This window comes from Xiphias gladius, chromosome 12 (genome assembly GCF_016859285.1).
Source record: "Xiphias gladius isolate SHS-SW01 ecotype Sanya breed wild chromosome 12, ASM1685928v1, whole genome shotgun sequence".
In the NCBI taxonomy this organism is placed as follows: domain Eukaryota; kingdom Metazoa; phylum Chordata; class Actinopteri; order Istiophoriformes; family Xiphiidae; genus Xiphias; species Xiphias gladius.
Genome location: NC_053411.1, coordinates 14172886 through 14197483, shown reverse-complemented (window position 1 = coordinate 14197483; position 24598 = coordinate 14172886). Strand labels below are relative to the sequence as shown.

The 24598-nt window shown below is 39.9% G+C and overlaps 2 protein-coding genes and 1 pseudogene across 6 annotated transcripts; all 3 read right to left on the bottom strand.

Moving 5' to 3' along the window:
- Window positions 1-5021: 5021 nt before the first annotated feature.
- ltb4r (leukotriene B4 receptor) lies at window positions 5022-9884 on the bottom strand. 5 transcript variants are annotated; one of them, XM_040140633.1, is made up of 5 exons: window positions 9217-9363; window positions 8535-8602; window positions 7686-8237; window positions 6954-7233; window positions 5022-6340 (listed from the first exon to the last, which is right to left on the bottom strand). In XM_040140633.1, exons 3-5 carry the CDS (start codon window positions 8180-8182, stop codon window positions 5972-5974), a joined length of 1146 nt encoding a protein of 381 aa, XP_039996567.1. In that variant the 5' UTR covers window positions 8183-8237; window positions 8535-8602; window positions 9217-9363; the 3' UTR covers window positions 5022-5971. The 5 variants fall into 5 exon arrangements, with proteins under 5 accessions (XP_039996567.1, XP_039996568.1, XP_039996565.1 ...); XM_040140634.1 differs by lacking the exons at window positions 8535-8602; window positions 9217-9363 and adding an exon at window positions 9706-9884; XM_040140631.1 differs by having other exon boundaries at window positions 8535-9363.
- Window positions 9885-11402: 1518 nt separating this feature from the next.
- Window positions 11403-15228, bottom strand: ltb4r2a (leukotriene B4 receptor 2a). The gene is made up of 4 exons (XM_040141567.1): window positions 14665-15228; window positions 12872-13072; window positions 12647-12687; window positions 11403-11706 (listed from the first exon to the last, which is right to left on the bottom strand). The coding sequence occupies exons 1-4, from the start codon at window positions 15226-15228 to the stop codon at window positions 11403-11405; spliced, it is 1110 nt and encodes a 369-aa protein (XP_039997501.1).
- A 5176-nt stretch (window positions 15229-20404) lies between these two features.
- On the bottom strand, window positions 20405-24091 carry LOC120797721 (annotated as a pseudogene).
- Between the last annotated feature and the right edge of the window lie 507 nt (window positions 24092-24598).

Here is a 24598-nt window from a genome sequence, read left to right as displayed (position 1 = left end):
AAAAAACTGCCTAACCTACTACTATTTCTCCATGACAGATGCTTACCCAACACGCTGTGCTGTTGTAAGTCCAAAGAACATCCAATTATGTAACATTATGGCTTGAGCAGAAGAAACGCGAGAGATTCATCTGCCGTATGAGAAACGCCGATGACTAAGAGATGGAAATGCATTTTTCAGAAGGCCGTCACTGGGTGGAGTCATAGTCTGTGGTCTGGTCCAGCCCTGCATAAAGTCTCATTAGACATCTAGATTTCAGACTGTCATCTCGTGTCATTTATTGAGTAGTTCTAGTGAGGAAGCTTTCCTATGTCTCTTTGTCTTTTTCACTCCTGTATCTGTCACTCTTCTTATCCCCTCTCTTTATCTTTCCTTTCTCCTTCCTCAACCTCTCTCGGCACGCCGTGTTGTGATAGCAGCAGGTGGGGACTATTTTCAGGCACTGCGGAGGATTACGGGGAGCACAGTGCGGCAATTGTGCGCCTGCGTCCCGGGTCATTGAATCCATCCTAAGCTAATTCGACACGGGTCAGCTCGGACTGGGCTGGAGCCCAGATTTGGAAGCTCGCAGATGTATTGCTTCAGTTTCACGGGGCCCCCCTATCGCTGTGCATCGACTTCCCGCAGGACTGAATGGATGTAAGCAACTGTCTGGACGTGCTGGTCCTGGCTGGGGCAGGCTGCGGAGGAAAAGATCCAAGCCCACTTCCAGCGCATCTCTGCGGCAGAGACGTTCAAGGATGTCACATAACCCACGCTGGACAGGCTGCTTGAGAAGGACTCATTCATTATGTTTAGAAAATTAGGTATTATTTTATTTCTGTAGGTGAGGCTTCCCCTTTTAATCTAATGTCTCATGTTTTAATCCTCAGGCAGAAGGAAAAACAGTAAACCTGGACCCTCAAGCCACTGCTTTTAATAAGAAGACGCTCTCACGAAAGAATAAGAAAAAAAAAAACTTTCAATATGGATGCAAGTCAAACAAAATTGGAATGCACTAGTATGAGGCACCACATACTGAATGGGTTTCTCTAGTTTTTTTAATGACGGTATTTCCGAATTTGCAGAATGTTCAAGAATTGTTAACACCGTTTGGAAATGACCTCGATTTTAAAAAGCTATAAAAAGAATATACCATTTTCCTTATTAAAACAATTTTTCCTAATTTAACAAATTTAATATACCACAACGTACAGTTTATATGAGTGTTTTTAATGTTGTCGGCCACAGTACAGCATTCCTTGAAGCCCCTATATGTAGGATTTAAAAGACTTGCCCGGGTTTGCTTGTTGTATCATGAGCAATACTATGGCAGACACTGAGCGCGTGGCAGTCCATCTTCTCTGCGTCATCTGCCCTCAGCCATTTAAAACACTATTTTTTGACTGTCCTTCGCACAAAAGTAAGCAGTTTGAATTGAACACTACTGGCTACTCATGAATCATAATCATATCCTTTATTATATTTATTATATATATGTTATTATTACCGATACCATGTCTTATTCTGATGTGCCAATCCTGACCATTTTATTTAGTTGTTCCTAGCAAAAATGTGTTTTTTTGACTGGGTGGAAAAGTTTCTCAAATGGCAATGAGCCCATAATGAGACTCTAATGTTCTTAACTAAGGCTGCAGTTAATGATTACTTTCTTTGTTAATGAATCTGCTGGGTTTTTTTTTTTGGTTTTTTTTGTTGTTATTTTTGATTTATTGAACTGTTTTGTCTATAAACGTCAAATATGATGAATAATGTCATCACAATTAATGAGCGCCCCAAGTGAAGTCTTCCGATAACTAGTTTTTCAGTTTTGAGTCATAGAAGCCTAAGAAAACCAGCAAATATTAACATTTGAAAAATCTAAAATCCGATGTTTAGGTGGTGATCAAACATTTGCAGATTCATTTTCTGTCGATCCACTAATCGATCAGTCAGGTATTGGTTCCAGCTGTACTCATCCTCACAGAAACCCGGACTAATAACATTGTAAAGAGCTCAGCGGACTGATAGGCAGAGTGACTGAAAACGTCTTTTAAATTACAGTGAAACCTACGAAGATTCTGTTATCTGGCAAAAACACTAGGACACCGTAGAAGATTTGGCCTGTTGAACTATGAAAACAATTCACCATTTCAGAATCATCTTGTAGCTCCACTTCTCTGTTGCTCCACTGGCTCCCACAGGTGTTTTTGCATCAGTCGCTAACTACACCCCGGTGCCGACACTCCGGCCTGCTCAAATCCACCCAAGTGAAAGACTAATCGTTTCAATACATTTACAATTTATTTATTGTAAATTAATGAAAGAATAGTTCACAGTTTCAAAATATGGCATCTGGGGGGCATCATAACAAAGTATGAGATTAATCAAAAATCTCACCCTGGTCAGTTTTATGAAGTTTTATGAAGCGTCCTTCTGGACCACATCCACACTAAAACAGTATGTAAATGAACGTCAATGAAATTACAAATTCCTTAAATAATTTTTCTTTTTTCCAAATAAAATAAATGATTCAAAATGATTAACACAACAATTAAGTGTCTCATGTGAGACACCTCTAAACGTGTCCTACATAGGGTCAGTGACTATTATGACAGAACCTTTCAGCTAAAAAAAACAACCTTTTGGTTAAAGTTTATACCATTCAGATTCAGGCCTCTAACAACCAACACCTGGATGCTGTGGAGCACTATACTCCTGGGGAGAACACCTGGAGGGACATAATATGAGAGAGGCTGCAAAATGTGATGGATAACCTAGAGAGGCAGGCATGTCTGAGCTCTATTTTAGCACGTTCATACACTTTTGGGAAACCTGGACCTGACTTGGATTTAACAAGTTATACATTCAACATCAGCTACGTTATTTAGCCTTTATCTAGCCCTTTATTTGCATAAAATCTAATAAAACTGGCCTTGTTGTATTAGGAGTACAGTTACAAATACTGTGTCTATGAACTGTATGAAGCAACAGTGTTTACTATGGTCATGCAAAAATAAATATCCAAATTAAATGCTGCAATTTTATGCTGCAGTTTAATGACCTTTTATTACCCGGCTTTATTAAAAATATTCAAAATGTTGTGTCCTTTTATTTCTATTAGACTATTTCTACAGACAGTTTATGCAAAAATATCACTGACCAAGTGAAAACTTCTTGAATAAAATAAAAAAATAATAATAATAGTGTAACAAGTAGTGCAACTGATTGTATTTCAAAGGGAAACTTTGCGTGTCTGCTACACAGTGACATGTGCTATTGAAAAAAAATAATATTTCAGCTCTATGGATAACTAAGCCTCTGAAGTTTGTTTAGTCATGTTGAGCAAAAAGGCAAAAAACAAACAAACAAACAAACAAACAAAAAAGTCAACTGGGCCCAACCTATTACTCTTATAATATGCAAGAAGGCTGGGTAGAACAAAAAAAAAAAAACTCCAGGATAATAGAAAGGATCTTAACAGCCCTGAACAACAGTGTAATAGTTGTACAACTGGAAGAAGTCCTTAAAAAAAAAAGGGCAGGGTTTAAAGGCAAGTCAAAACCTGGATTTCAGAAAAGAGCAAAATACCATGGTGATTTCAACCCATTCCAATGAGGTGGAGGAGGTGAAACGGATCTGAGTGAACGTTCCCCGTAGGGTGGAACATTGCAAGCTGTCTTGACAGTGCTGACCTTTGAGGGGACAGAGAGCTGGAGAGTCCAAAATGGAGGAAACTACCATGGCTTATTAGCTGTGTCGCACCATTCACCTTTAAATTAGCCCCGTCTGTCGGAGTAAAAACTGTTCCACAAAATATTAGTGGTTTTGCAGACAGTTATGAGACAAGTGTCAACCGTACAAATACGTCCTCTGAATAAACTGTATGAGCTAATTGTCCCGTTAGCGACCGAGCTAAGCTAACTGACCATTAACAAGGTTTTCACCAACTACACCTGCAAACACAACGTCACCAAGCTTCTCATGGGTGAGTGAATGTCACTTTGTGATGTGAGCAGCACTTTGGGGTCATTTGTACGTGTGTGGGTTTGTATGCTTTTCACTGCCTTTACGCTGTGTGCTTGCATGTCTACTGTCGTGCGCTCGGTTTTACTGGTAAACTCCTCAAGTCAAGTCTATCTAAGTGTACTGTCTAAAGCTGTGAGCACTATCAGAGCTTCGATAAGAACGTAAATTATTATGGTACGGAAAGAGATTTTAATCTGAATGGTCTTAATGAGACTTTTAACCTGGAAAAATCAATTAAAGTAAATGCAAACACGGGGACACACAATCTGCGTCACAGCAGCGACAAACATCAAATGAAATCAACCGACATTCGTGTAACAGCTCAAGAAATTCCAAGAATGTGAAATAATTTCTACCGTTTGACTCTATAACACTTCTGTCAACATTTCTATCTAAAATGATGCCAAATGAGGTCAGACAAGCCACAACAGAGAATCTTCTGCTTTGCACAACAGTTTTGTCCTATTTATCTGAACGTACCACATTCACAAACACCCTCCTGTGATCAGTCATACCAGTCGACTACGACAGTCGAATGTGTGTTGTCCCTTCTTCGATTCCTATTTCTGTTAGTGGCATTGTTTCAACATGGTGCACCAAGGAAATTACTTAAAGCGATACTGTCATCAATGTCATCTATCCCTCAGATGTAAAAAAAAAAAAAAAAAAGATAACTGACTTCATTTTCCAGATTTTCTGGACTAAGATTATAGTTTTTCATGTGAACCATTTGAATTATTACATTTTGATTGGGATAGAAGGAAGAACAACTACTAACTATAAAAATAACTTGCCTTATTTGTTAATTAATTCATTAATTAATTTTTGCCTATATATTTCTCTCTCTCTCTCTCTCTCTCTCTATATATATATATATATATATATATATATATATATATGTATATATATATTTATTTATTTATTTATTTATGTACACACACATATAGATAGATAGAGAGAGAGAGTTTTCACACCCATTTATTAATGGTTCACCCCCCCCCCATATACCAAGGAGATACAAAACCAAATCAAACCAAAACAAATCACATTAGCAAAACACAAATAAAATAATCAATTTCAATGTGAACCTAACGCCTACTTTTGGCGTAGAGAGGACTGTAACATTGACAATGAACTCATTGCTGATGGCTCTTGCAGCATCAGGCCTTTCGGTTGCTAGGTAGGGAGTTTACACTATGACTCAGCCACCAGTTAACGAAGACATGACTGATGTAGAAATCTCAGCTCTCGGGGCATTTTGTCTTCTGCCCGTACTACAGTTGGGTCTCCAGTATGTTATCATGCCAAGATCTTTAGATGTCCATTCACCGTTACTTACAGGCTATAAATGGGATACGTTTCCCGTAAAGTTCTGTTTTTGTCGTTTGTCAACTGATTCTCAGGGGAAAATTTGAGGCCAGCTCTGAACCTTAACTTGGTTGTTTAAGACAGGTGTTATGAAATGTTAGACAGAGTGATGCACAAAACAGCGAAAGGAAGTATGCTTTGGTGAAATGTTTCTTGTGCAATGCTCCATTAATGCTGCTGAACATTGCATAAGTAACAGTATACAGTAATTTCAGACATCTGTGAAAAGGACAATTACTTTTGCAAGCCAAATACAGGGGTGGACCTCTTATGACAAATACACAGTAGAAGAAACAAAATATTAAGAAAACTTTATTAATTTGAAACATTTTATTTGAGTCTGACAATGTATTCTGTAAAGACATCTCCATAGCTATATTAGTTTTCATTGTCAGATGAGTCACAAGATTCACTGTCACCGTTTACTGTTCCTGATGCCACTTTAATCTTTTGATAGGCAACACTTTTTAGGATAATACCTAATGTAATAAAGCATACATAGAGAAAAACTCAAAAAGACAAAATCATGAGTCAATACAGTTTGTATCTAATTAATGAACTTAAAAAAAGTAGTCCAAGGAAAAGGGCTAGAGCCCTACTCTAGCTGCTGGGCACTGGCCAGAGTCTCGACCTCTTTGCCAGCCACACTACCGCTCCACTCCTTGTTCTTGCTTTTGAAAGGATTCCCGAGTTTCCCCGACAGCGCTTGCAGGGCAGAGCTCTCATCCGGGCAGCTGCTGCGGGCACTGCGGGTGAAGGTGGATGTGCTTCTGCTCTCTGAGTTGGTGGCCTCAAACAGTTTGCCCATGAAGCTGAGGCCGGCCTGGCGGATGTGGGAGCTGCCGGCAAACACGTAGAGGATGGGATTGACAGCGCTGCTGAAGTAAGCGAAGGCTGTGACATTTGGGCGGGCACTAGTAGCAGCCTTCGACACTGAAGCACTTCCTGTCAACAGTCCAATGACCTGAGGGAGGGAGAGAAGAGAAGGGAGGTTAGAGGAAGGATGGAAACAGGAAAACAGTATATTTTTTCAATAAAAGCTGGTATTTAAATACGAACCAACAAAGGTCCCCAAAAAAGAAAAAGGACAGTGAGGCTGGTGAAATTACCTGCATATCTATAATAGCTCAGGTAAATTCACCAGGACTAATCCCATCAGTACAACAGCAGAGCCATGTCAGACTCACCACTCTGCAGCTCAGTTTTTTTTTTTTTGGTCTCGGATTTTCACTCTGTGTGCACACATTTATGAACAACGAGAAACAATTTAACAGTCACAAAGTCCAAAACAGCCACATTCTCTTTCATAGTTTTTTTTTTTTTTTTAAAGACAGTAATGCTTTTCGAAATTTCCCCCCTTATTACTGTTCTCGATCAGCCCGCATTACAGAGCTCCTAACCCTCAAAGAATATCAGTAATGATGGTGACTCTGGAGTTTTAGTGACTTTAGATGGGTAGAAACACTGCACACATCTGAAGCTGTGAATCAATTTTGTGAATCTCATGCCATCAGTTTCTAGCCCATGTACAGTGGGTCAAACTCTTTTTGTTCAAGCAAAAAGTTCAATGAAATCACCTGAATGATGTTGACGATGTGATAGGGCAGCCAGAATAGCGCAAAGGTACAGATGATCATCAGGATCAGGCGGCTGCCTTGTGCTCTGCGGTGGAACATAGCGCTTTGCAGACGACAGATGACCCAGGTGTAACAGGTGGTGATGAGGGAGAAGGGCACCAAGCAGCCCATGATGGTCTCAGACAGGTACTGGAAGACTTGGTGACCCACGCTATTCCAGTGGTATGGTAAACAAAAGCTGAAGGTGATGTTGTGTGGTGGAAATGTCTTCTTCAGATTACTGCCAGAGAAGCAGAGGAGAAAAATACACAAATAGAAATTGAATTTGACAATAGATATACTCAACACACACATGTAGGCAAAGACTGTGTTGACTCGTAGTTTGTATTAATTTGTGCAACCCCAAAACTTTTTATAGAGTTCTAGTTTGTATAATGGTGGTTCATGCTCAGTGCCTTAAGCCTTACACCACCTTGGGCACCCCAGCCAATAGTTCTGTTGTTGCTCCATTCCCATATATAGTGCATGCTGTCTGCCTGTTAAACTGCATCCCACTGTCTGCTGATTGTGTCTTTGAAAATAATGAGGAAATAAAATCCCAAAAATATGAAAAAGGACACAAATTCAGATACGATGACGCCATTGAAGTAAAAAAAAAGGACATTGAGAAAGGTATTAGCTTTAAAAAACTAAACTTTGCAAAGTTAGAATAGAAGGAAATTTTAGTCTCACCTGCGGTAAAAAGGCATTGGCAGTGACAGGATGAACGCCATTACCCAGACCACCAGCAGGAGAACAAGCAGGAAGTGCTTGGTCCTCACTCTCTGGGACAGAAAAGGCCTTGTGACAGCAAGCCAGCGGTCCATGCTCATCAGGCAAATGAGGTAGATGGATACGTACATGTTAACACTTGACAGGTAATGCACCAGCTTGCACACTGCTGAGCCAAACTCCCAGCCCCGGCCCCCAGCCAGGTACCGCAGGAAAAAAGGTGCGCTGAGCAGCACGAAAGCATCCGCCAGAGCCAGGTTCATCACCAACAAACAGGTCACTGAACGCTTCTTCACCTGGCAGATCACCGACCAAACCACAAACAGGTTCCCCGGGAAGCCCAGAACAAATGCCAGGGTCAGGATAGCTATGCCAACCCGGGCTTGGATGTTGATGGGCAAAGAAAAGGAGGCAGAGGAGGACTGCTGGGAGGTGGCGGTGGTGATATTTGACGCCATCAGATCACCTCTGAAGACTCTTCTCCCCTTTCGACAACTCTCAAATGTACCCAACCTTTCAAATGACAAACAGGCAGGAAGCAGGATATGTTGTTTTAAGTTTCGTCACATGTGAACGTTCTTCAAAAAATTGCACAATATACAGCAGAGTTGCCTGTAATAATCAGAGAGCTTAAAGGGGGGCTCACAGGGAACTTCCTTTAGAATATTTTAGGAATAGATACTGTATCACATGTCTTGCAATATGGTAAGATGTAACTTTTATTGCACAAGATTTGTGCAGCAAACAAATGGCAAATTTAATTTAGTTGCATTATCATGAAGCACCATTCAATGAAAAATATATACTTACGTTTTATTGCCTGAATTTTGTGTGTATTGGTTCTTTTTAAATTTTTGCCATAAGTCCAACAGGGAGAGCTTGAAATTTTAAGATCTAGAGATCAGTACTTTGGGACATCAAAATGCGCTGAAATGTTGAAATAAAATGCAGCTTTCCTCGTCTTTCGTATACCTGCGAGCTAGCATCTCTCTAGTTCTCCATATAAAGCTGAAAGTCGAATGTAAAGGTCATGCGTATGTCAACGCATATTCAATGCAATATGCGTTGAATGAACTTCAGTACTTAATGTAAAATCTCTGTTTTATAGCTCATAATGACCAGGAAGCAGAAAAAGACAGGAGAAAACTAATTTAAAAGTTTTTTAAAACTTTTTACAAATTAAAACTTTTCATCTTCTAGTATCTAAACACACGTTTTACATAAAGCTTTGTGTTACAAAACAAAATACAGTTCTCAATTAGTCACGTGAAATGTTCATATCAAGTTTAGATTGTTTTTTTTACTTTTCACATTGCCTCATTTATTTTATAAAAAAGTCAGGAAACCTGCTCATATTAGTTCCTTCCCTCATACTTGTGTGACAAAATTGTATGTGATGAAAAAATTTCAATGTTTTTGTCAAACAACCACCAAGGTTTTGCTGTTACAATTAATTATTATTATTTAGCTGAATTGTATCAAACAAACTGACCTTAAATTGGAGATCTTTTTAAAATCCAACACAGTAAATCCACTCCAAAAGTTTACCAGTTTCTACCTGTTTTACACTATGTCTGATCTACTTTCAGCTCCTGAGCTTACCTCTTTACTTTGGAGACTGCGTGTGGAGAGAGAAACAATTTATACATATATACTGAGCAAGAAGTGTCATGTGAGGGGAAACCCGGTGACCACAGGAAGCCAACTAGCGCTTACTGGGTTCAGATGTACTAATCGTTCCTCCTACAGATTTAATTCTGCTATTTTATCCTACATTGTAGAAGAGCAGTGCATAAAATAGTAGGTGATACAGGTATGTACGCAACCTTTGTGGAAAAAGTTGATACAGCATATGCAGCCCTTTGTGGAGCATCATTTGCTCTGCGGTCACCCAGAAAACAGACATCGTGAATGTGAAAATTAAGTTAATGCTGTTTTATAATGTGAAATATTTTTGAAAAATTATGAATCACGGACTTACAGCAACAATGCAGCCAACTGACACCCAAATTTAGTTGATCAGCAAGAAAGTGAAAAAAGCAGATCTACTGAATCATAAAATGTGAAAACTGAAAGCATAATCTTTAAAGAAGAAGAAGAGGAAACCATAGAAGAATGCCGTGAATAAGTAGGTGGGTGAATATTCCAGTAAAAAGCCAGGATCTTGTTGATACATGATCTTTAATCCATGCCAATACCGTGTAAGCTGTCTGCTCTCTTGCGCCAGACTCTTTGGCAGATTGACATCACATCCCTCTTTCCACATGTCTCAAGTTGCTTATGAGGTATAGGATGTATCCAATTTCATAACAAAGCTTTGCTGTCTCACAAAAGGATGTTTTATTCATTCTGTGTTTTTCCTGTATTTCGTCTCTTTACTGACCGCATGCTCACAGTGATATTTAAAACATACCAGTTTAGGGCTTTAAAGCTTGACTAATCAATTTTTTAATGTTAACACTTGTAGTGACGATCCACTGAGAATAATCATCCAAGTCTGCAGCTTCCATCAGCGCTATGGAATGTTGTTTTTATTTTTCCCCACAGCTTTCCAGTTTGGTTCTCTATCAGCGCTCTCAACAACCTTGTTTTACGCCACACGAGGGAGCTGTTTTCAGGGGGAACTGCTGTTAAACTCATGGCAAACTACCTGCTCAGTACCAAACAGCAGAAAGACAAAGTTAGTGGCTAGCTGGTGAGGCAAAGTGGGGCATTTAGCAGGAAAAGAGATACATACTTCTCGAAGGAGTTGGTTGAGACCAAAAAAGAGCCAAAAGGAGAGAGAGTACAGGACTATTGGCCAGAAACATGACTGGAATCAGTGCTAATAATGCAAATGTTTGCTAACATGTTCACCATAACAACGTAAGGTAATAATATGTCAGTGCTTTGTTTACAGCTTGTTCCACTGTGCCCAAGTGGCCAAAAATACATTCATGCTTTTTTAAAAACAGTAAAACATAAGACAGTAGAATTTTGCGATACATACACTTGAATTTGTATATTGTACATTTATAAAATCACTCAACTCTCAACTCATCACTGAGGTATAACAGTATTCACTGTTTCAGTTTGTTTAAACTTTTCTGTGCTTCTGTCAGGCATTTTACAAGTAAAACATTGCATAAAGAAAATTACACAGACAAATCCTGCAAAAGGTTCATAAAAAGTTTCATATTGGCTTTACAGTAAGCATGTACAGTAAACACAGGGCACCACCTGTCTTTGGATGGATGTTGAATTAAAAAGGGTTTTCTTGGGTGGTGAGGAGTGTTAGCGTCCTGCATAATACTCCACATTTCCCCTTTATGAAATAATTAAGAGCAATGCAAGGCTCATATCTCATTATATATGTGTGCTCCGAGGTTTAAGCAACACCTCACACACAACAATGTGACTTTATGATGCGTCCAGCAGCAAGCTGTTCCAGGTGTAGGATGCCAAGTCATATCCCTTTCAAAGATTGTAACAGTCTCATCTGGAAGACGGAGCCACAGTATGCAGCAGCTGAATCTTTTTTGATTTGTAGGAACCAACTGTGCATGATGAACCCATAATTCTTGTTAAAATTAAAAATAGTTTGTGACCGGACGGAAAACAGATTTAAAGGCTTGAGTGGTTTAATTTTTTCCTCCAGACCAACGACACTGGCATCAAATCTGCTGCCACTTGTGTCTTCTACTTGCCATTCTTCACTGTTTTGATATTAGAGCTCGAGTTGGTGACAGAGTCCGGATCTTTGTCCTTTAGCATGACGGCATCTGCGTCTTTATCTTTGTCGCGGCTGTTCTGGCTGTTCTGTCGGCTCTTCCTGGTGGCCGAGTCCAGCCCTGTGCCCTCAAACAAGCGGGCCATGAATGCCAACCCCTCTTGACGTATGTAAGACTTTCCTGCGAAGAAGTAGAGCACCGGGTTGACACAGCTGCTGATGAAGGCTATGGATGAGGTGACAGCACGGCTGCTGTGCCATATTTTACCCAACCTGATGGATGGAGAAGTGAGCAGAGCATTGTATTAGAGAAAATGGCAGTAAAAACCAATAACTTGTTTGATTTTTATCAAAATGTACATGAAAAGGTCACAGATTATGCAAAATGTATTACTCACTTTAGCTAACAATCCATCACTGGCGTGCGGCACTGCACAGATTTTAAATTGAATTTAACATTATTGGAAATACACTCATACACTTTCTCTCCGGGAGTTAGGTGAAATGTTAATACCACTTCTGTGTGTATAGATGTAAGCCGTCAGGCAATTAGCTTAGCTTATTTTAGCATAAAGAATGGAAGCTGGGGTAAATAGCTAGCCTGGGTCTATCTTAAGTCAAACAATACACCTACTAGCACTTCTAAAGTTCACTAATTAACACTATTATTATTTTAGTGAACAACAGTTTATCCATGTGCCCAGGACTATTCTGCATCAACAAGATGAGGAAGTCACCGTGCCCAGTTGTCGTTTGCAAAGAAATAACTATAGCACACAATTCCCTGTTTTTATAGTACTATTTGTGTACGGTTTAAAAATGTGACATAATTAGTGAGCTTTAGGGGTGCTGATGGTTATATTTTTTAACTTTGGAGAAAGTCAGACTTGCAGTTTCCTCCTGGCACCAGTATGCTAAGCTACGCTAATCGCCTCCTGACTCTCACTCAAAATTTAATAAAAACAGCCAAGAGTAGTATCAATCTTCTCATCTAACTCTCATTAAAAAAAAGCACATGAGCACATTTTCCAAAATGTTGAATAATTGCTTCAGTAAGTGGCCCAGTTTGACCATAAAAAAAATGGACCTGACTCATTTCTTCCCTGTACTGTTCACCATGTACAGGACGAGAACACTTATGACTGGTTTGTGTTTGACTTTTAATATTAGCCATAAAAACAAGATTCACTCAAATTGTTGTGTCGTCACTTACTTGTCTCTCACTGGTCCATTTGGACACAAAGCCCACGTAACCTGAGGGCAATGCAAAATTGCTTCGTCAGTAACAGTGAGAAATGTAATGATCACTATCTCCTTACGCTTTCATAAGTAATACTAAACCTGCATGCATGTGGAATGCATTTAAAGACTCTATATACTCCATACCCATGATGCTTGGAAAAATATATTATTTGTAAAAACAAGATGAGTGACACACTTGCAACATGTTGATGAGATGGTAGGGCAACCAAAAGAGGCAGAAAGTCAACACGATGGCCAGGATGAGCTTCTCGCTGCGAATTCGACGGCGGAACTTGGTCTGTCGGATCCGACGTAAGATGCAGATGTAGCTGACTAAAATGATGCTATAGGGAATTAAAAACCCCAACACGAGCTCCAGCGTGTACTGGAAGACCACCTGTGAAGGGGAGGTAAGATGAGAATAGAAGGACATCCAATTTGATATACAAAAATATTCTGCATAATTTAAAGTCACATGCTGGCTGCCCCAAAAAGACAGCGAGAGATGCGTTTCTCAAAAGCCAGAGAAGGCAGTGGGAGGGAAATCTTTTAATGTTGCAGAGTTCAAATCTCTGCATTAAAAAACAATGATGAAAAAGATTTAAAGAGAGAAAGATTTAGCAAAATTTAGCTGTTTTGCTGCGAGTTAGATGAGAAGACCAATACCTTTCTCATGTCTCACCTTTCTCAAGTTTACCATAAAGACTACAATCAGTGGGGAAACAGCTAGCCTGGTTCTTTCCAAAGTTTAAAAAAAAACAAAAAACCCACTGAAGCTTACTAAATAACATCTTGTTTGTTTCGTGCACACGATAGAGGTTTCCCATTCTTTTCCAGTCTTTATGCTAAGCGAGGCCTTCCATCTCCGGTCTCCAGCTTCACATTTAGCATACAGACATGCGTGTGATATTGTTCTTCTCCTTTATCTCTCCTAAGAGTCTGGGACTCCTCACCAGTCGGGACCTCAGTATGATTCAGACAAAGCGCTATCACAACGTCTGACATCATATGAAACGGTACTTTCCCTCTAGACACGCTCGGATGAAAGGTCAGACTAACTTGTTCATTCAAAGAAATCTGAACCTTTCTGTCTAGAAGTAAAGATACTTTCGAAGTGAGAGGCCAAACATGTTCAAGCAATCTAAAGCAAGTCGAGTTGCCTTTGACTCTGCAGTTCTACATACCAATTGCGCAAGTCAGTTGAACAATTACTCATCACACATTACTCACTGAAAAAGTAATTACATTACTACTTATTCAGAATCAAAAATAATGCATTATATTACTTTACACATGAGAAAAAAAGAAAATGAGAATTATGGTTCAAAAAGCAAGCAGCCCTACAATTTGGAGGAACTCATTGCCCATCCAGTAGCTAGCTAGCTAAGCCTCTGCGATCGAACACAGCTCACCAGAGGCCTTGACCTCAGCTGCACGCTTGGCACGCCCTCCAACTCTAGACAAAACAAGGTGACTCTTAAATGTAGGCATACCCATGGCTGACGTTAGCAAACCAGTGAAGAACACACAACATATGAATAAGCCAACTTTTGAATTACTGGGAGCTGCATTTCCCTTCTCCTCTTTTGGTAGAGACTAACTGCTACCTCCCACCTCCAGCCCCTCCGCCAGGCTAGCCTGTCGGAGGGGCTAAAAAAGTAATCACATTACTGTAAGGCCATGCTACTCCCCAACACTGGGCATGGATGACTGACTAATTTTTCAGATTAGTGCTTTTTGCCATTATTGGTTCCTAAATTTTTGTAGGCGTTTTCTATTTTAATACACATATTGAACACTTTGGGCAATGTCACCCAAATTTGGATGATAACATACATGTTGCTACAGATCCCCATACTGATGTAGAATAAAAGCCTTCTGTGCATTTTAAAAAAAAAAAAAATATAAAGGAATGCGTAGGCTTAGTGGTGAGTGCTTTCTAGTTATTGGTAGTACGAAGACAATACATTGAGGTTCTTATTCACTCACATGGTTGTCTTTATTATGGAATGATTCGCACACCGAGGTATTCCTCAAGTTCTTCACATCTCTGAAGATAATTGCAGGAACAGAGGCGACCATGACCAGCACCCACACCACCGCCAGCACACGCAGTACAGTCCTCCGGCCGGTGATAACACTGATGCGCTGCGGCCACAGGACTGCCACCAGCCTGTAGAGGCTCATCAGCATGATGAGATGGATGGAGGCGTACATGTTGGCCAGACAGAGGTAGAAGAGGATCTTACACATCACTTTCTTAAATACCCATTTCTTCAAAACCAGGTAGATAATGAAGAACGGGGTGAGAGCCATCAGAGAGCCGTCAGCAACAGCTAGGTTGAGGATGAGGAGAGTGGTGACCGACTGCTTTCGAGCACGGGCCAGGATGCTCCAGATGACAAAGAGATTTCCAGGGAAGCCCAAGAGAAAGACAAGGCACAGGATGAGGGCGCCCACAGTGGTGGCAATTTTGTTATCCACAATGGTGTCCTTTCCTGCACTGGGGGATGTGGAGTTGATCAGGGAATGAAAAATGTTATGCTGGGACATTTTTGTTACCTGCCAAAAGGAGAACATTGGTGAATGATAATCTTAAAAGGTTTGACTCATTGCATTTATTTCACAGTGCATTTATTTCTAGCTTTTAAGGGACATAATATACAGAAAACATAACAATATTAGAGAACACATTAAAAAAGAAAATTTCCTGTTGTATCACTGTTAACAAATGATAAAATGCTAACAAAGCAAAGCTCAAAAGTGTGCTTTTTAAATTTCATAATCAACTTGAGACAGTGCCACCATGGCAGTTTCCCAACAAAGTAACTAGAATATGTAAGCATATAAAGTGACTCCAACAAAAACGGCCTCAGCTCCGAATCCTACTCCATGTTTTATTTGGCCCAGGCCTTAGTTCTAAAATACAAATATGTATTTCTGCAGGAAAGCGTGGGAGTGTGGCGCAAGTGTAACAGGTTTTAACGGGGATTCTTAATTCCTGAACAACGAGACCAGACATGAGTGGAGAGCAACAGTCATGACGTTGGTGTCAGTATTTGAGCAGCGATTTGGTGTGATTATATTCTTTAGGCTTGACAGGGCATATTTGTTTGTTGTACCATAACAATAAATTCAGAAAAGTCATTTCAAATACTTTACACAAGACAAATAAATGTATTAGAATATTAAGAGGTATCAGTTAAGGCTGAATAACATTAAAGAAAATACAAATGCAAAGAAAAATAATAGACAGTAGACATATATTTCTCAGGCATATCAGACATACAGTCCATGCAAAGTAATATATCAAAAGGTGGCAGTACTTTATAATCTATCCTGAAACTAATACAAGTCAGTGTAAATCTGTAACTCTGGTCATATTCTACATTTTTGCTATTACTCAGCAAATCCTATAACCCATTCTATCTACCAATAATGAATTGATCCTTCTATCGAGTATGTATCCAGAGCCTGATATGGGTTATTGTTCTGTGCTATGGAGCTCAACTGGTGCCTAAAATTTTTTTTTAAAAAAACTATTAAAAACACATCAACAAGCCAACCTGTTTAACACCAAATGTGTATCCATCCGTACATGAAAACAGTCCCCAACAAAGGCGCTGTTTACTCATGCTTGAGTAGCATTTTACAAAAAACTAGCCCCCTGCTTGTTTAGGAAAGTAGGTGTAGCTATTTATTTGTGACCCATTTAAAAAAAAAAAATAAAAAAATAAAAAATTAATAGAAGCAAGTTCATAGATTTAGTCAGTTACCACTGATACATTATACAGTTCATACAACAGGGTAATGGGCATGTGTTTTTATCCTATAGGCTCCTGCCAGACAACATAAGTTGTGTAATATAGTTGCTTCATGTTACTGGAGACATCCTTTAAAAAGTGACACGTCCTCACTTGTTCAACATATCTCGGGTATTGCTATTAGAGTACGCCCTGAAGACTGCTGACACTCAAACTAGGCAGTGTCAGTAATCTTGTGCCTAAAATCAGAGATACACACCCGCACCTGCTAACCACACCTGTTTGCTATTCTTTGATATTTGCTGTTGTGCTGTAGCTATGGATTATTACGGGGTAAAACAGTGTGTAATTGGCTGTAGTGGTAAGTGAGAGCACACCGGGTGATATTAGAGGTACAAACACAGCAGAAAATAATCACCGCATTCATTCATTTGTTGTGTTTTGAAGACATTTAATCCTAGTACTGCTCCTATTGCATTTATATACTGTATATATAGTACAGTACAAGCTGTTGTGGCACACGCTGTTGTACATTAAAGAGGAAGCTCTAAGCATTTAATTCACAAAGAAAATATGAAGATTGTATAATCATAATTGTGGAGACTCAAAATGCAAGTCTCTGTGGCCAAGGGAACATTTGCTCTCACTATTTTGGAATGAAAGACTAAAAAATGTAGACATTGCCAGCAATAAAGTAACATTTTAGATTTTTGTTTGAAAATATACACTGAATTTATGTTAATAATGTAAAAGTCATCTTTTTTTTTTCTTCGTTTCTTGTGGCCGGGTGGCTCAAGTACAAATTGGAAGAACTGCCTGTTTTCAGATTAAATACTGTTGCTGGAAAACCAGTCTTTTCAAAGTTTCATAAGAAGAGAGAGACCAAGAAATGTAACCACATGGCCGATGTTTACAGAAAGCCGGTCAAACCACACTGACAGTGACATCAAAGCAGCGGCAGCCGGAGAAAGGGTGTCGTATTGTGCAAGGGCCCAACAGTTGGACACTATACCAGCTTTAACTAGATTGTTGGTCTCATTGTCAGTTCGAGTCCTTTCCGTTTCCGTTCCTCTCGAGGCTGGCAGTGTTGTTGTTGTTGCTGTTTTTTTTTTTTAACCCTTTTCTTTTCCTGCATGATTTTTGCTTTTTATAATCATTTGCACAAGGAGAACTCCCTGGTGAAACGAGTGACCGCACTACACACTATAAAACCTGACTCGCTCGAAAGGGGCAAGGTGCGTTTGTGCGTATTGTATGCCCGATGCACCTATTGCTAAAACACTCCTGTCCTGCGCTCAAAGAAACTCCATGCTTACAGAAATTGTACGACGCATAGAAGGAGAGCTTAACTACACAGGCTTAGTTGCACAAACTGACATGTTGCTCATATTTGAACAAATCGCAGCTCTCAAATGAAGCTTACAATGATGTCTCAAGACCCATGAAACCACTTTATGTATATTCTCAAAAACATATTTATAGGGTAACAGATTGCAGAAAAAGAATTCCTGAAAATCCTCAAACAGCAGCAGCGTAACTACGATTGACTGCAGTGATTTATTGCAGGTGCAGCCGCAGTGTTGTTACTGACAGAAACAGATACATGCTCGTGAATGAGAGACGGACTCACCAAGACCTCGAATGTAAATCCCAACAGAATGCCAAAGACACCAAGTGCTGGAAAAGAAATGTGAAGATGTTGCAGATGTTTTTCCTCCACTTCTTTTCACCCTCTCTTTCCCCCACGTTTTCCCCCCACCCACTCGCGCGCGCTCTCTGTGTCTCTATTGATCTGTCATGCTTGCTGCAACATGTAGTCCAGTGAGAGGGGAAGGCGTGTCACCATTACCTGGCCTGCCTGCCGTCCTCTCAACAACCTCACGTTGAGCAAAGAGTTCCAACCAAAAGGGTTAGTTCAACCAAAGTACAAAACGATTATCCCAGTCATTTTGCCACCAATTTCTACTCAGCCCCGTTTGAACAAAGTGGTAGGTGAAGTTCCAAACGCGGATATCGCAAAACCTCAGGGCACAGAAATCCAACAACACTACGTGGCTGGCAAGTATGTGGACACCCAAATGTTACATCCTTTTGTGAATGCTGAACATGCCATTAAAAACCATGAGCATGAACCTGCAGCTCTTCTGGTTTGAGGCTTTCCGCAAGATTTAGGAACTCGGCTGCAGGGATTTGCTCCCATTCAGCCACGAGAGCGTCAGTGATGTCGGGCATTGACACTGGGCAATAAGGCCTGGCGCTCGGTTGCCATCCCAGTTCATCCCAAAGGTGTTAGACGGGGTTGAGGTCCGGAAGCTGTGCAGGTCAACCGGATTCTTCCGCACCCAACAGGGAAAACCATGTCTTTATGGACTTCTCCTTCTCCATGGGGGTTATTGTCATGTTCAAAAAGTAAAAAGCTTTCCTCTAACTGCTGCCACAAGGCAGGAAGAACGTTACTGTCTAAAACGTTAGTATATGCTGTAGCATTAAGATTCGGGCGTAACCCAAACCATGAAAAAAAGAGAACCAGACCAAATTCCTACTTACTTTTGCCATATAGTGGTGGAAGTATATAGTTCTTGTATATTTTTGGTGTATTTGTATTGTATTATATTTTATTCTAATTTAAGTGATTTTAGTCTTCATCTCATCTACTTTTTAAAATGTTGTTAATGGTTTTCTTTGTCAAATGTAAAGCACTTCAAATGGCCTCTGTGCTTTGGGTGAACTATCACTTTAAACATTTAATATTAACACACAAATATGTGTGCTCTGACAGACGAATATCAACTTTCTTCAGAATTCTTTTATTTCATTATTGTTTTTTGGTCTTATTTTGGTGCTACCTTTTGGCAAACGCATACTGACTGCAGTTAACCTCACCTGCACGCCTTTGGACTGTGGGAGGAAACCGGCGCACGTCGGAGAAAACCCTCACAGACATGGGGAAAACTCAGAAACTCCACACGGACGCTTCAAACCCAGGACCCTCTCGCTGTGAGATGACAGTGCTGTAAGTACCGCACGGGAATAAACCAGAAAAAAAAATCTCCCATATAAACAATGCAATTAAGACATTTTACAGTTTAAACACTGCCACTCAATCTTCGGCCACCTACGCGCATCCCTTCTGTCAAAAACAATAACTACTTAGTTCATTCAGCCATGTCAATCAGTGTTCAAAAGCAGCTAGAAAATAAGAGTTGTAACTGAAGCCAAGAGTAGCTGATCATTTGTGCTGATGCTGCGAATATAGGTAAGTAAAAAAATTTCCACATATTCCAAACTACTTCAGGGATTCAGCACTTGCAATAACTTGCAAGTTTCTCTCTCTGTTCTTTCTTGCCAGGGATGAAAAACCTCTGGATAAGCATTTTTTTTTTTTTTTTACACGTCATGTTCAACCACCAAAAATAACAAACAAATCCTTGTCTCTGGAAAAGAGAAAGTATGGAGTTGCATGGATTTATTTCGTTCAGGATGAGCCACCTTTATCACAGGCTTTACAATCTGTTGCCTTCCCTCCTTGATTACATTTGATCCCCAAAAATATATAGCAGATAGACAGCAAATTTTCTAAAACCAATATATCAGTATTACAAAGCCCTGGAAGGGACTAGAAGGAAATTATTATAGATAGGAAAGGAAGAAAATACATATCTGTTTTTTGAGCAAACTCACGAAAGTGTTGATTAAATCAGATTATACTGTAAATTACTTTGCTCTTTACACCAACTGAACAGTTAATAGAATAAGATGAATATTTTGTATATGTAATACAGCATTTTTGTGCAAAACATCTGCCAGAAAATGTAAAAGTACATCTTTTTTCTCCTGTGCTCCCATATATAATATTTTCCGCTATATCTCCTCTGGATGTATGTACTAAAAAGTTAAAGTAATTTATATTAAAATTTTTTATTTATTTATTTTAGGTTTAACTTTTCCAGTGGAATTTCATGTTGCAGTGCAGAAAAAAAAAAAACCAACCACTTTAAATTCCCACACACACACAATTTGCTACCATAACTTCATGAGCTGTGCAAACACAGTATCATACCATTTTTAGTTCAGCCCAGGCCCAGGATAAAGAGGCTGGGTGAACGTGGTCTGGACGTTTGTGGAGCAGGACCATCGGATCATAGACGTGACATAAACACAGAGTACCTGCTCTATAATCCAGGTACTCTCCCATTCTATAGAAGTGAGGGCCTGACACTGGCATTTCCGCATTATTGAGGCAGAATAATTAACCATTTGCTCACTCTAAAGTCCCCGACCTGTCATTGTTTCCGAACTGTGAGTCACCTGACGTTCGGTTGATGTCTTTGTATGCCACGGCTGCACACAGAGCGCAGGCGTGCCACTCCACCTCCCAGTAACACCGCTCCGTCAAACCCTCTCTGCCCTGCACCTGTGGAAACTTAGTAAGCCTGTCTGACGGAGCAGAATACGGGCCGGGTGAAGGCCTCACCCTGCAATTGTCATCACTCGGGTGTAGATACGGATAGCTTGAGGTCACATCCAGTGTGAGGGGACAGCAATCTGCCAGGAAAACAAAGTGAGGATTAACAATAAACCTGCCTAGTGGTAATGCTTACTGCATGGATAATAAAGGAGTCCAACTGAACGTCTTACTGCCTAAAAACGCTTCTCTGGAGTTTGGTGCTGGTGGTAGTGAGAAGTCAACATAAGAGACTGTAAGAAAGAAAAAAAAACAATCTTTTAATGCCCAGGAATTTTTTTAAGTTCATTCTTCTTTTCTACTTTCATTTTAAGCATGCATATACTTACTAATTGTCGTCTGTTAATCAAATATCGAGGTTTTTTTTTTATTCATTATGTCTATTCCGTCTATCTCTTATTCAAACTTTTCATTTATATTATAAATCTTACTTTGATCCTCCACACACATCAACTTTTTCTTCTCTAAAAGTTGCTTTTTTTCCCTTTAAAAAAACAAAACAAACAAACAAAAAAAACAAAAAACCAAACCAAAGACAGGAGTGAACAACACGATAAACCTCAACAGCTGTAGTGGCACCGTTCACAAGCTGGTTCTGACCTTTGACCTCCCAAGGGCTACGGTGGAAGGTTACCAGGCAATCATTTTCAGTTAAATGTCACTGTTTGTCTGTGTGCGAAAGCTGCTCTCAACCTGACCGTTTTGGTCCAGTCTCTCCGCTCTCATGGCTGCAGGCAACTGTTTTCAGCGAAAAAGCTCTAGAAGCTCTAGAAGATGAAGTGGAGCGTCTAGTAGCTAAGGAGCCAGATATTTCCCTTGGGAGTTGATAGAGACTAAAAACGGGGCTAAAAGAGAGTGAATATTGGACTTACATTCGTCAGGTTAACAGAAACATGACTCCAAATGAGTGTGTTGTTCCATAACTATTAAACTAACTAAATAAGCAACTATTTAGCAACTTAAAGGTGATAATATATCAATGTTGTGTTCACAGTTTGTTTCTGCTGCTCCCGAGTGGCCCACAAAAAAAAAAAAAAAAAAAAGTTTAAGGGAGATTTAAAAACCATTAAAACAATGTGGAAAATTGGGACTATGTTGAACAGACGTTTGAAAAGGAAGCTTTCAAGTAGAAACTAAGACCTAAGTATAGTAATATAAACTGACACTGTTATGCCCATTCATTGGCTTCCACTGACTATAGTGAGGATTTTAAAAACACGATCATGGGAAAAATGTTCGCCCCGTTCAGATTATTCTCAGTGGCGTTTCACAATCAATCAAGATCTATTAATCATTACGACTCTTTTAACAACACGTCCCATTTAACCGTGAGCCCCCCTCACAGACACACAGACTCATCAACCACCAAATATTGGTTTTTTCCACACCTTGAGATTCTCCAGCTCCTTCTCTCTTCGCTGGAACCTCTCCTGTACTTTCTTTTGGCCCCAAACCCGAAGAACCTGGAAAGAAGAAGGCACGATTATTTCCACAGAGACCGGAGGAGTTCATGCTAAATTTAAAAAATAATTAAAACTACATTAAAATTGAACAGTTTTCCATGTGACATGTCAGGACGAGCTCCACAGGGGAGTATACATATGAAAAGGCTTGTTTGTTATTATAGAGTATGTTTTATGGGAGTACAGAAACATCTCTGGACTTTGAAAGGGAACAACGTGAACAGATAAGTGAATGACGTCAATGTTCAGCAGCAGATTTTCAAATACCAAACAGGCTTTAGTCCGAGAGATTTTGTTTCTACCTCTGTCTTAGCCTCCTGTACTGAAACACAAACCATTTTGTGGCCCTTATGCTCATCTATGGAGCACAGAGAGCTGCTCGTCCGTCCGGCAGTAGACCTCCATCCGCTTGTTGTGCAGCTGGTGCGTCTTCAGACGGCGTCTGCTGGGCCGGCACAGGCCGGAGCAGCAGACGGAGAAGCCTGCTGGGTGCTTTTCCTCTTCAGCTTCTCCACAGCCTAGGGACGATATGAAAGTAGTGGGGTCGGTCACTGACAAAAGTTTTGGGAGAAAGTACCTTCCTACTGTAGAGTTAATTAGCTCTGTTCAGAAAGCGTATACCATAGCGTGGCCTTACCGGATATTTGATATCTTGATATTTTATTTAATCCGATATTTGGATTAAATAACACTATACTGGTCAACGTTAATCTTCTTTTAGAGTAACTCATAACATAAATAGACATTGTTTGACCCCTTAAATTTGTTGTTTTAAGAACTGTGACTAAGATAATGTCATGGACACACAGTTTATAAATGACCTAAACATTTTTATCTTAATTAGTCAACAAATACCCCAATACCAGTATATTTGCAAAAGGCTAATGTCAGCCCAACATTGGCCCAGATGATTTATCTAGTGTATAATTGCTGCAAAGGCAGCACACAAGTCTATATTTCTAATTCTAATGATAAAAAAATTAGCATATTATTAAAATTTTATAATATTTTTAATCTGATCCAAATATAAATGTGAAAGTTACCAAGCAAATGTTAAAAAAAGAAAAGAAAGGATCATTCCTTGATTGACATCAAAATTGTAACTTTCACGTTATTTCTCTTAAATTTTTTAAGTTTTGAAATATCCTGCTAACTAAGAAACAAGTCAAACAGAAAACATTGCTTTTTACCATCACCAGTACGACAACTGTATCGACTACCTGTTGTTTGTCCAAACAGTTTGTGTATTTCAACACAAACAAGAAAATTGTTATTAGGATTCAATTTGTAGAGACACATAGGGGGCTACAGAAAAACAGGGAAAAGGGGGTATTACAGTGTTTTAAGTATGTATATGTTTAGAGGAAAAAAAATACGGAATAGCGTTTTAGTAACAATCTTGCTGATATACTATCTGTTAAGTCCGGGTAAGAGCGGTACCTACAACTCTCCTGTCTGTACTGGTATTCCCCCAGTCACCTCAGCCAGCATGTTGCTCCTCTTCAGAAGAGGCCTGGGATCAAAGGTGTCCCTGCGCTGAGGGGCACCTGTACTCTCCCTCGTCCTTCTCCGGGTCCCAGCAACTGTCAAGACAGCCTCTGCGGCAACTGTGCCCACAGCTGCTCTTGGTCCAGCTCGACGCCATGCTGCTTTCGCTGCTTGACAAGCAGCTTCACAGTGAGACAGGAGTGTTCCCGGGTGTCATTTTGCCTGAACTGCTTGAAAACAAGGAATGACAACCTGGCCTACCCAGAAGAGGTGTGGCTAAATGGAGCCGTGTGAGGTTCAGTGCCCACCCAGTTTAATAGGCATCAGCTGTGTGCTCAGAGAAAATGTGTTAAAGGGTCAGACAACACTTTTACACATCAATTTCAGTTTATGAGTCATGGTTAGTGCTAATCAGCCTCTGAAAAGAGTTTTATAATGTCCTCTGTGGCTGTGAAGGGAATATTTTAAAGTCTGAGAAAACAACCTTGAAGATGTCATAGTGATGCCATTAGCAGTATCTTGAATTCGGTTTGGGACGTCACCTCTGTAACAAAAAGCCGGTGTTGCCAACTGTGGGGCATGTAGTCAGAGACGCATGGACGTTAACCTGTCAGGGAGCGGCTAACCAAAGACACCGTGAAGTTGCATTATGGGAAGTTTTTTGGAGCCTTAAACTGTGAAAGAGAAGCTAGGGACTGTTAAATTAAATAATAACTTTGTGGTTCATGTACACCAAATACCCA